Source organism: Tupaia chinensis, unplaced genomic scaffold (genome assembly GCF_000334495.1).
Source record: "Tupaia chinensis unplaced genomic scaffold, TupChi_1.0 Scaffold000194_1, whole genome shotgun sequence".
NCBI lineage: Eukaryota > Metazoa > Chordata > Mammalia > Scandentia > Tupaiidae > Tupaia > Tupaia belangeri.
Window position 1 is genome coordinate 13843 of NW_006159669.1, and position 13123 is coordinate 26965.

Sequence of the window (13123 nt, forward strand, 5' to 3'; positions counted from 1 at the left end):
AAAAAAAAGACCCTGGCATTTGATAGAAAGTGAATACATATGGAAGATTTACTCCTGGGCAAAGTAAGCCAGGCTATGAAAGAGACATTGCATGTCTCCACTTAATACCTACTGCCTACACTCTATAGTGGAAACTGAAAGATTTGAGTATATAGAAGCATGATAAATGATTAGATTCTAGAGACAGTGTGAGAAGGAGGTGGGAGAAAAGAAATAAATCAAAAAGAAAAAGAGAAGCAAGACATTTATGGGACACAAAAATGGATGATTACCTTTTGATGATCATGTACATAGTATCTTCAACTGGACTGGTGTGAAGTGTATTCATTTCGGGTAAATTCACATCACAAGCTGTAATGATGTAAAGTGATGGAATTTTAAAAAATTAAAAATATTTATTCATGTAATTCTATAAATTATGTTTTTTTCAGTTTGATCAGAGAGAGGCAGAGGGAGAGAAGAAGGGAAAATGAAAAAGAAAGTCTCCAGGTCTGGGACTCAAACCATGCCCGATCATGTGTGAGTTCAGTGTTTCAGCCACATCACTTGTGAGGTCCATTTCTTATCTTTTTAAAATCTGTACCGTGATTTAATTGATCTCCTATACCATAATTTAGATAAATGGCTGATGGACTGATGGCATATTTTTGTTGAACAGCCCTGTTTTAAGTAACAATGGCTTATGGTTAAATTAATATTGTTGGGTTTTTTTAAATTTTGAAAGTAATTTCCATTCAGTAAATGTTTTTTTTTTTCAACTTTGTTGGTGTTTATTGATTAAGCCAGTGGCATATGGGGCAAATAAAACATAGTATATATATATATATATGGAATGTCTATGCTCTATAGTAGAAACTGAAAGATTGGAAAGTATAGTAGCATTGAGTGCAACTGTAGATACTACAGATAGTAAGGATAGGGATAATATGAGGGAGGGTATTAGGGGAGGGAGGGAAATAGAGAAAAAAGAGATACGTATAACTGACACAAAAATAAAAAGCTATTTGCTGATGATAGTGTATATGGAACATCTTTGCTTTGTCTGATATGCACTGTACTCATGCTGGGAAAAGCCTTATAGTACACTGTAAAGACAGTGATTCAGTGTAAAGCAAATATTTAAAAAAATAAAATACTGAAAAACAAACACCACAAAAGCACAAAAAAAGAGGAATCACACAATTTCATTTCAGGATTCTGGTCAGATATCTCTGTATATATTTAACATTGAAATGACATTGTACCTCCTTGAAACTAACAGGCCATTTTATCATCTCTTCATTGATGACCAAGCCTTGATCATGGGAGCTCCTGTAGACAAAAATCTCCTACATTAACCAACAGCCAACTGTGACTAGGAAATCTCACAAGACTGTGGATATCATACGGTACCATTTTTATTCTTTCATCAGGAGGAATATTGTACCCAATGCTGTTTGTCAATTGGCTTTTCCTCAGAAATGGATGAAGCTGGATTAAAAGCAGGATTTACAAATTAAAAATACATTTAAAGTAGAGGTAGGTAGGCAGTCCATATCTGTCAAGTAATCCTTTTATTTTAACATTTCTCCCCTTTTTTGTAGGGGCTCAGAGTGGTTTGAGTGGTCACCAGTTTTGTGGTCATATAGGATATGCTCTCTATTTTCTTCCTAAAAACAATAGAGGAGTGGTTGTAGCTCATAGGGAGAATTCTGGGATGTTTATCTGTAATTGAACTTTCACAAAACTTGGAATAATAAAATTACTGGCTTGGAGTGATTAGAGGCTAAACTTAGTCATTTATAAAGGGCACAAATGGGGCCAACAAGTGAGTGATATAATTAAGGTAGCTGAATCACACAGCACTAAGCCAGCATCTTGAGTCCTGTATCTGCAGCTTACAAAACACACTGGGAGGGGCCAGCAGGTGGAATGGTGGTTAAGGCACTGGACTCCCACATGACTGACAGTGGTTTAAGTTCTGGACTTGACGGCTTGCTTTCTGACTTCCTCTTTCTCTTTCTTTCTTTCTGTCTCTGATCAAATTTTTAAACTAAACTAAACTAAAATAATTATTTTAAAAGAAAACAAAACCCTGGGCACATGTGTGTTTATGTCCCAAATTTTGGATAAAAACAGAACTGAAGAAAAGATTCCATCATGACTATTCCCCCATAGGTGATGATTTCTCAGTTTTCCTCTGTATCTTTATCTAACACATGCACATGTAGAAAGAAAAATAAGATTTATTTATTTTTACTTATTATTGCTATTTTTAAAATTAGACTATAGAGAAAGAGAGAGAGAAAAATTGAGGCACCAGGTCCAGGACTTGAACCACAATAAGCCACGTGTGAGTCCAACACTATGACCACTTTGCCACCTGCTGGTTCCTTGTAGGAAAAATTTTTAAAAGGCAATATATGTATGAAACGCTTTAGATTCTTCATAGTGGTAGCAGTAATATAAATTTATACAGTTCTACAAGTTTAGCCAAAAATGTACATTAAATATGTACAGTTTTTTTCAATATTATTTGTACCTCGATTAAACTTTTTTTAAAGTACAAACCTGTTTTGTTCTTTATTTCTATTTTAAACTTATTTTGGTAAAAGTGCTACTGTCATGTGACATAAAAAGAAACAATTTGTGAAACCAGCAATTAGCATAATGGCTATATCGCTGAACTCCCATGTAGCCAACCGTGGTTCAAATCTCAGACTCAGTGACTTAAACTCACACTAGGTGCGTGTGCATGTGTGCCCAAGATCCCCAGAGGAGAATGGAGGAGAAGGGATAGCAGTTTAGCCATTCCCCCAGGGGGTGATTTCTCACTTTCTCTCTCACTGTGTCTCTCTGTCTAGCAAGAGCATATGCCCTATAGCGAAAAACTCTCCAAATAAAAGAAAGAAACAATTTGTAACATATATATGTGTGTGTGTGCATACATGTTATATATTTATATATGTATTTTTATAATTATCTATGTATATATATATATATAAATTTAAAACATTTAAATTATTTTTTATTTAAAGAAATTTTGCCATAGGGCATGTGTGCTTGCCAGAGAGACAGAGAGAAACAGAGAGACAGAAAGTAAGAAATCACCCCCAGGTGGGATGATCATGCTACAATCCCTTCTCTTCCATTCTCCTCTTCAGATTTTGGGCATGCATGCACACACCCCTGGCATGAGTTTAAAGCCTCTAGGTCTGAGACTTTAACCACAGTCAACTACATGGTAGTCCAGTGACATAATCAATATGCCTCTACTGTTCCCAACTTTTAAATTCTAAAGAGGTTTTCTATTACTACTGGGTGTGTATCCTTCCCAGAGAGAGAGTGAGACTGTGAGAGATGAGAAAAAAACACCCTCTTATAGAGAATGAACTGTAATCCCTTCTTTATTTCTCCTTTCTTTTTGGATTTTGGGAATGTAAGCATGCACATATTGCTGGCACGTTTTTGAAGCCTCAAGGTCTGAGATTTGGGACATGTGGAATTCAGCTGTCTTATTCAACAGGCTGTCAATACATTACACTAAAGGTCATTTTAAAAATAATTATTCATTTTATTTTGCCTACTATTATTCTTTTCAATATGCTATAGGTCATGAGAGCTTATGAGAGAGAGACAGTGAAAGAGAGAGAAAGAGGAAAGTAAGAAAGCAAGCTCTAAGGTCTGGGACTCAAAGTGCACTCAACCATGTGGAAGTCCACAGACATAACCAACATACCACTTACAGGCCTCATTAAGGAGATTTTTAATGAAGCATATTAGTCCCTTATTTTAGAATTTATGACATGCTTTTGCAAAAAATTATTAACTTTTATTGTTTATACAACTGTTCTTTTGGTCTTTAAATTTTTAGAATAGAAGCACTCTCATTTTAACATATCTAGGTAACCATTTAGACAAAATGACTTTCTTTTCCAAGAGTCAACTTCAAACTTGCTCAAAGTGCTAACCAAATGTTATTACTAGTACAAGTAGAAATAAAATGGAAATTAACTTTCTGACCTTTATTTTTATGTGTGTATATTATATTTACTGATTTTTTCAAAGTGTCTAATGTATTGTCTCTCTTTTTTTTTTTTGAGAGGTTTTTGCTATAGGGCGTGTGCCAGACAAAGAGAGACAGAGAGACAGAAAGTGAGAAATCACCCCCCAGGGGGGATGGCCTCAAAACTTCCCTGCTCCTCCATTCTCCTCTCGGGATCCTTTATTTTTATGTGTGTATATTATATTTACTGATTTTTTCAAAGTGTCTAATGTATTGTCTCTCTTTTTTTTTTTTGAGAGGTTTTTGCTATAGGGCGTGTGCCAGACAAAGAGAGACAGAGAGACAGAAAGTGAGAAATCACCCCCCAGGGGGGATGGCCTCAAAACTTCCCTGCTCCTCCATTCTCCTCTCGGGATCTTGGGCATACACACACATGCATCTGGCATGAGTTTTAAGCCACCGGGTCCAGGATGCAAACTGCGGTCGACTACATGGGAGTCCAGTGACATAGCCATTATGCTAACTGCTGGCCACTGTATTGTCTCTTTTTGATAAAGGTGTTTTACACATAATTTATAAATTTATGTGTTTTTTTACATTATTTATTTTATTTTATTTATTATCATTTTTAGGTTTGTTCTAAGGCATGTGTACTCACCAAAGAGAGACAGAGAGTGAGAGAGAGAGGGAAATTGAGAAAGCACATCACCAGGCCCAGGATTCAAAACACAGTCAACCATGTGAGAGTCCAATGCCTTAACCATGATGCCACCTGCTGGTTCTATGACTTAATGTTTATTTAAAATATAAACTTATTTATAAACCAAGTATGATACCTGAGACTATAGTATCAAATGTGGTTCCATGTTTTCAAATTGGATCACTGTTCCTTCTTCCATGACTGAAGACAGTATAAGGAAAATTAAAATTAATTCTGTTATGATTAAAACAGACACAATAAATAAATGTAGCCACCTCTAGATCCTCCATGCCAGTAAAAGAACACAACTGCTCAAATGCTCCCTAAATGGTTATTTTTGACTTTATAATATTCTAAGATTTCTTCCAATATTTTGTCCAGCTAGTGTTTATTCTAAGTTACATTATGGTTATACTGTGAGTACTTTCCATACTTTCTCCTCCCATCATTGTATAAAAACAAAGACAGGTGAAGACCTTGCAAAGTCAAGGAGACAAAGAGGAGAAAGAGCAACTCAAGGAGGGTGATAGTAAGGAGCCAGCCTCCAAGAACAATTCACAGAGAGCACATGGCATGTATCAATCATGTATAACTAATGGTGAGCTCACTTTAGAGAAAATAACCACAATCAAACCTGTTAGTCCAACTTTTGTGGATTTTACCAGCATTTAAAAAATACAAATAGTAACATTGGTTTTGTGATACAAGCACTTTGAACCTCTCTTGGTCACAAAATTACAAAGCTTGTTGTCTCAGGATGGGACAATCCCCAAAGCTTTACTTAAAGGTCATTATAAAATCATAAAGGGTGGGGGAGAAAAACAGGCAAAATATGTTTTTCCCAAATTGTTTTTCACCAAAATTGAGAGTGACAGGTGCAGAGCCCCAGGGTAGAGAGATCCCCAGAGTTCCTGGATGGGACCTAAGTGAAACTGTAAAACACCAGGAAAGTCAGAGCTGCTCAGATTGTATCAACACCATGCTTTCTGTAAAACTGCTCTTTTAAAAATGCTTCTAGCTATGTTTCTGTCTGCCATGCCAGTCTGGCACACACTTTGGACAAGTTGAGGTGAAACTGTGGAAGTGAGAATCTCCTATGTCCTCCACAGAGTTGCCTTTCCTAACAGACGGCTGAGCCTGCAGACAAAGTTCAGTTCCATCTCCTTCTCAGCCCACACATCGGGCTTTTTAGCTGTGTTGGGCCAGCTCAAACATGTCATTACCTTTGATTAGTGTCTTACTACTTCTGCAGCCCTTACAAACGGCATGTGAGATGATAAATATTAACTGCCGTACATACCCGAAGCCAAGTGTCTACCAGGATGGGGACCTGGCCCTGGCTGGGTTTTTCCCCCTTTATAGTATGGAGGAACAAGGTACACTTACACAAAATTTTCTGATAAGGCCAACTCAAGAAGTGAGAGATGACTGGTAAGTTGTTGGTTATATGTATCTGAAAATGTGATTATAGCTGTGTAATAACATAGTTTGCATATATGTATATGTGTGTGTGTGTGTATATATGTGTGTGGGATTAATCCCACTTGAGAATAATTTCATGTGCACAGAAATGAGAGAAGTGCAGAATTGTGAACTCAGGATGTTCTGCCTTATTATCTTCTTATCCTTTTTAAATTTTCCATTTCTCCATTTTTTTCAAGACACTAGAGAGAAATTAATATAATTTGTTGTCCACTCTGTCAGCACCATCTCCGTGTTAAGTCTTTGGGAATGAGTGAAATTGTTTGTACCTTCTGCCCTTTTATAACCAAGACCTGTATAGTGAGGCCCACATATTCGGACACTGACCTCCTGACATAAAGTTAATGTTAGCATCAAGGTGCTGACTCTGGTGCTCACCACTAACTAGGGGATTGTAGAAATGTGCTTTGTAGAAAAGTCATGGCTATGTAAAAGCCACCACAATATATTAACCCGGAAGTATGGACACACCAGAATCCAATCCCCTTTCTCCTCTCAGGCTTGCACATTTGCCCAGCATTATTTTCAGTGCAAAGACTGGCACTTATACCATGGTCAGTCCTGTGGAAATCCAGAGCCTTAAACACCATACCACCTGCTCACCACTTCATACATTTTAAAGCAAAGAATGCTTCCTTTAAAGCCTCAAAATATATATAGAAAGTGTGGCCATGAGATTTTGCAGTATTTCAGTATCAAATCTGAGTATAACAAGGACAAATAAGAATTTAAACTCAAAGAGCAATGTGGGAGTAATTGGATAAAACATTACTAAGTGGTAACATTTCAGATAATGGAGATTCTGGCCAAATTCACTTACGTGGATTATATACAAGTGTGCAGATAGGACTGGGTGAACTCTCTGAAGTCTGATTAAAGTTTTATCAAGAAGGGGCCAGCAGGTGACCTAGTGATTAATGAGTTGTACTCCCACATGGTCGAGGTTTGAGATGCAGACCCAGCAGCTTGAAAGTTACTCTGATACACAGTGACTGGTTTCAGTCTGATTTTAGACCAGCAACACAAGTCATAAATTCCTCTGAGACTTGTAAGGGGGGAACAGTGATCGTTTACCTGACACAGAAATCAAAACCACGGTAACTTAATTATGAACAGTCCATCCCTATGTACGTAGAGTGGAGTCTAACTGCTAACTCAGCATGGAGGTTAAGGGGGCTGGATTCCATATGACTGACTACATGGTTTGAGTACTGAATAAAGTTGCCTGAGAAACATGCCAGGTGGAAGTTTGCCTGCCTGCCCAATCATCTCAAATGCAGAATAAAGGAGAATGGATTGTGGAATAGCTATCCTCCAGGGGATGATTTCATACTTTCTTTTTCTCTAGCTCTCCCTCTCTCTGTGTGTTTCTCTATGGTGAATGCACACACCCCATAACAACAACAAAAAAGGAACAGTAAACTACAACAACAACTCAGATAAATTAGAGCTCTGATTGATGAAAATCTTTAGTTTAACATGCTTTATTAACAAATCAAGGGATCAACAGATGGCATATCAGTTATGTAGCTGGTCTTCCACATAACTGACTTATTGCAGTGTGGCCATCCCTCCGATGGGTGATTTCTCACTTTCCCTCTCACTTTATGTCAATCTCTTTTTCTGGCAAGTGCATGTGCATTTAGGCAAAGCACTCTCTGAAAAAAAAAAAGGAGACTTTTGAATGTTTAAAAAATCAAAGGCTGCTGTTTCTCATATGGCTATGTGGTTTGAGTACTGAATAAAGTGACTTGAAAAACATGCCAGGTTGATGTGTGCCTGCCTGTCAATCATCCCAAGTGTATAATAAAAGAAAAGGGCCTATGTCAAGACCATCCTCCAGGGAGTGATTTCTGTTTTTGTCCTCTCTCCATCACTTTCTCTCTTTCTGTTTCTCTCTGGTGAGTGATCGTACTGTATAACACAAAAAAGTAACAAATGATAGAAGAACCAGTGCTAAAAAATTAGAGTTCAGATTGCGTAAAGATCTCTAGCTTAACATGTTTTATTAACAAATCAGGGGACAAGCAGATGGCATAGCAGTTATGTCACTGGTCTCCCACATGACCATCTTTAAGTCCTGGACCTGGTGGCTTGAAATGCCTGGACATGTGTGAACGCATGTCCAGGATTCCAGGAAGAGAAGAGAAGATTTCTAAATGGCTATGAAAGTGATTTCTCACTTTCCCTCTCACTGTGTGTCCCTCTCTTTCTTTAGCAAGCTAATGCACTTTAAGGCAAAACCTCTCAGAAAAAAATAAAATTTTAATATTTACGTTAAAATTTAAATAAAAAAAAATTAAGACCAGAATAATTCCAGAGAATGGAGAAAGAATTAAAGAAATTACATAACAATAATTAAATCAAAAAACAAATTGAGCAATTTTTAAAACCTCAAAGCATAGTTCTAGCTATAATATTCATATAAAGGTAAGAATTTCCAAGTGACAAATGAGCAATTATAGAGATCAATTAACTGCAGAGAAAAATATTTTTACAAATTGATAAAAACACTTGATGTAGTCAATAAGTGAATACAAAATCTTTTCAGAGTTGATGTAGAAGTGTATAAAACTATAGAAAAAGCCGCCAAAAAGAACCTGAAATGTGCCAAGTGGTTGAAAAACTGGCAAGCCTGGTGATATTTTTAAAATTATTTATTTAATGTTATTTGTTATTATTATTTTGTTTTGAATTTACTACAGGGCATGTGTGATAATGAGAGAGAGAGAGAGAAAGTTGTCAGACCCAGGGCTTGAACTACAGTCAGCTTATTTGAAAGTCTAGTGTCTTAACCACCTTGCAAATTGCTAGCCCCCCAGATGCTATGTAAAGATTCTAGAACATAGGGGAAAATAAGAAATGCTTCCATAATGATTTCTGGACCTACATTGAAACAAGATGACCTTCACTTAGAGAAAGGTTATAATGGTGAGTGTAAGGACGGGAAATGTAATTTATAATTGAGTACTATTCATCCTAATAATGCCAAAGGAGTAGGATACTAATGTTCTCTTCACAAGGAATCTAAAATAATTGAGTTGATATATATATATATTAACAACCATAGTCCAATTGTTCTGTGTTATATTTTAAAATCATAAAAATACTTTGTATTTTATATACATACATGTTGTAACTTGCAGTGTATAAAAAGTAGTGAATGTGTGTACTCTTTATTGACATCCTTTTAAAAAGTTGCTGTCTTCTCTAACATTAATGATCCTTCTTTAAAACCACCTCTGTTTAGGTGACATTGTCATCATCCAGCTAAATAAAACCTCATCTCATTCACAAAATCTTCAAAATGTCTCTTTATTGTTTGGACTATATTTGCTTTAGTAGAGGGAAAAAAAGATTTAAAGTTTTCTAGAGCCCTGCAAACATTATTCACACCAGCTCCATGTACCAGTGCAGGAGAATCCCTGAATGGCAGCCTAGGCCTAAACCTTTATGTCTTGTGGCTTGACTGAAGAGTTTAACCTGAATCACATGACTTGACTGTATATCCCAATCCTGTCCCCTCTGTTTAGGTACCACTGGAAGAACTACCAAGGTGTATTGGCCTTTCTCTTTGCCATTGATGAGATCAATAAGAGCTTCCATTTGCTCCTGAACCTTTCCCTGGGTTATGATCTCTACAATGCATTTCCCAGTGACAGAAAAACATTACAAAATGCTCTGTTATTGCTCTCTGGAGGAAATAAGACCCTTCCAAACTACAACTGCCAGACACAGAAACAACCTGTTGCTATCATTACAGGAAACATACCAAAATTTTCAGCCCAAATTGGATCCCTTTTGGAACTCTACAAAAGCCCACAGGTAAGTGAGTTGTCAGGTTGGGGAATGAGAGTTGGATAGCTTCTAAAGCAATTTTCTCACATCTGAGCAAAAAAAAAAAAAATGTGGAAGTTGGATTTACATACCCCTTGTGATCCTCAAACTTCTCTTGGTTGTTTGGGCACAACTTATGGAAACACAAGAAAAAAAACACAGATAATTTCCTGAGTCATGGAATTATTAACACTACAAGTATGAGAGAGAAAGAACAAGATCAATGGTGGGCCAGCTGGTGATATGATGGTTAATTTGACTGAATTCCACATGGATGACTGCGTGGTTCAAATCTTGATCCTGGTGGCTTAAAGAACACACTTGGCATGTGTATTTGCAGGTTGAAAATCCCAATAACTGAAAATTCAGGAGAAGAAATATTGGCATAAACATTCGCTATAAGGGGTTATATCTCACTGTCCACTGTGGCAAGCACACATAATTCAATTTGCCCTCTAACAAATTAAAAATAACAAGAGAAGTGAAATATGTTAAATTTCACCCAGAATCCTGTTCATATCCATTACATACAACCCCCACTGATGGGAACATTGATGGCCAATTTAAAGGTGTCTCTTAAAGAGTATGAACTGAGTAGAGATTTACCTTAAGACAGGAAAATAACATTGAACATTTATAGGACAATTTGATATAAAGAGATAAAAATATTGTATTCATTATGACATTGAACAAAGAAAGGACATTCCAGCATTGAAGATCCTCCAAGTTGGCTATGGCTCAGTTACAGCAGCTGAGGTTTACCAGCTCCCTCTGCTCTTCCTTACAACCATGCAGGCGGATCTCTTGAAAGCACTTCCAATGAGAATAGGACAGTGTGGAATGGGGTAAGTGAAGAGAAGAGGATAGAGAAAGATAGCAAGTGAACAATAGAGAGATAGGACGTTAGTGAGAAACAGATAGGGCTTATTAACTGTTGATGAGGACATGTATAGTATTCTCAACTGGATTGGTCTGAGAAGTATTTCATGATGGGCAAAGTATTTTTACAAGCAAAATGAGAAATAGCAATTGACTGTTTTAAAAAATAATTAGAATAATAAAAATAATGATTGGGGAAAACATAGAAAAGATATTGAATGTTGAAGTGGGGAGATTAATGTCTCTGTACTGACTTGAAAAAACAATGTAATACACTGTAAAGTTATATGTAATCCAATGTAATATAAAGAAGATTATGATGATGATAATTAAAAAATAAAATAAAAAATAAAGTATTAAAATCTGACAAGCCATTAAAATAAGATTGAGAGCATGAAAACCAAAAACAAACAAACAAACAAACAAAAAAACAAAACCAAAAAAACAAAAAACAAAAAACAGTGCCAGTGAGCTGAGCAGAGACAGCGGGTTTTATGGGCAGAAAAGGGCTGATGTTGTAGAAACAATGTGTAAATAATAATATTAATAAAGAAAAAGAAAGGAAAGGAAAAGCATTGACATAGAAAAAAAAGAATTATGAAGTATGACCAAACATTTTTGATTTGTAAAGTAAATGTTTGTGAGAAAATGTAAATAAATAAATAAAAATAAAATAAAATAAAAAAAGCACTTTCAGTTACTTTCCACATAATAACTCTCCACCCCAGACATTTTTCCAGGGAAACTGTCTAATAAGAGTTTTAGAAGACATTATTGGCAAACATAGCATTAGGTCAGGAGAATCATGCTCTTGAAAAGTAACATTTTAAAAATATCAGAGAGGCTAATTTGTTATGTTTTAAGACAATATAAGTTGTGATGTGGTGATAAAACACAGAATCAAAAAATCAATACAATATTTTTCTTCAGTATTGACATTTTTAACCTTGGGTGCTAGGAAAGGAAGCCTCTGATCCACATGTCACATGAGCTCCCATTAGCAAAATCACCAACATCTTCTGGTACCATTTTTATAACTTATGCAGCCTTCATTCCCACTGTAGACAATGAAACAAGTATTGAACCTTACATTTTTTCTTTTATGCTTTGGTCTGGAAGTGATACTATTATTTGGACTAGTCAAATGTCATTTACTGAAATGGGCCTGAAAAGCAGTCTTCTGCTCCAAATCACAGAATAGTGTCATTTCCACAACATGCATTCTCTTCATTTGATATTCATTCCTTTTTAAATTTTTAAATTATTTTTATGGTACATTTTCTCACATATATCCCAATATCTCATCCTATGGTTTTATCAGGTAGAGAATTACCTCATCCCTGTTCAAGTGGAAAAATCCAAAATCCCACTAAGGTCATAATCAGATTATTTCTTTCTTATTTAGGTCACATATGGTCCTTTTGACCCCATCCTAAGTGATAAAGACCAATTTTCATCAGTTTATCAGATGGCCACCAAGGACAGCTCTCTGGCTCATGGAGTAATCTGGTTGTTGCTGCATTTTGGCTGGACATGGGTGGCACTCTATGTATCTGATGATATGCAAGGGGAGCAGTTCCTTCAGGATATAAAGAAAAAGATGATAGAAAAGGATATCTGTGTGGCCTTTACAGAAATGCTCCCTGCCACGAAAGGTATTTTTTTACCACGTGACTTTACTCTTCTGAAGAGGATCAGAGTTTCATCTGCAAATGTTTATGTAATACATGGTGATGAAGGCAGTGTCTGGAGCCTGGGAGTAGGAGAATTCTGGTTAATTCGGGGAAAGGTATTGATCATGAAAAATCTCCACTCCTCAGACTGGAAAGATATTTTTACTTTTATGGTACACATGCCATACCTTTTTCATGGAAGTCTCTTATTTTCAAATCAGGAAAAGAAAATTTCTGGCTTTAAACAATTTCTCAAGACAGTGAACCCTTCCCAATACCGAGAAGATTTTTACTTTGGTAAACTCTGGCATCACTTTTTTGAATGCTCACTTGCTGGATCACTATGTAGCAAACTTAGAGACTGCCCTCCAAATTCTTCCCTAGAGTTTCTACCACCTGACTTGAGCATGATGATCATATCTGACACCAGCTATTTTATCTATCACGCTGTGCATGTGGTGGCCCAAGTACTTTCTAAGATGCTTTTGCATAAAATAGAAATGGAATCTCAAGGAGATGCAGACCAGCATATTCTTCCCTGGCAGGTAAACACCCTTCACAAGCACC

General features: G+C 36.4%; 1 protein-coding gene across 1 annotated transcript; it reads left to right on the plus strand.

Annotated features, from left to right (window-relative positions):
* Positions 1 to 5898: 5898 nt before the first annotated feature.
* Positions 5899 to 12417, plus strand: LOC114004457 (vomeronasal type-2 receptor 26; the record flags this gene model as incomplete). The annotated part of the gene is made up of 3 exons (XM_027771195.1): positions 5899 to 6116; positions 9701 to 9992; positions 12289 to 12417. Coding segments are annotated over exons 1-3 (639 nt in total), but the record flags the coding sequence as incomplete, so codon positions are not given.
* Positions 12418 to 13123: the final 706 nt, after the last annotated feature.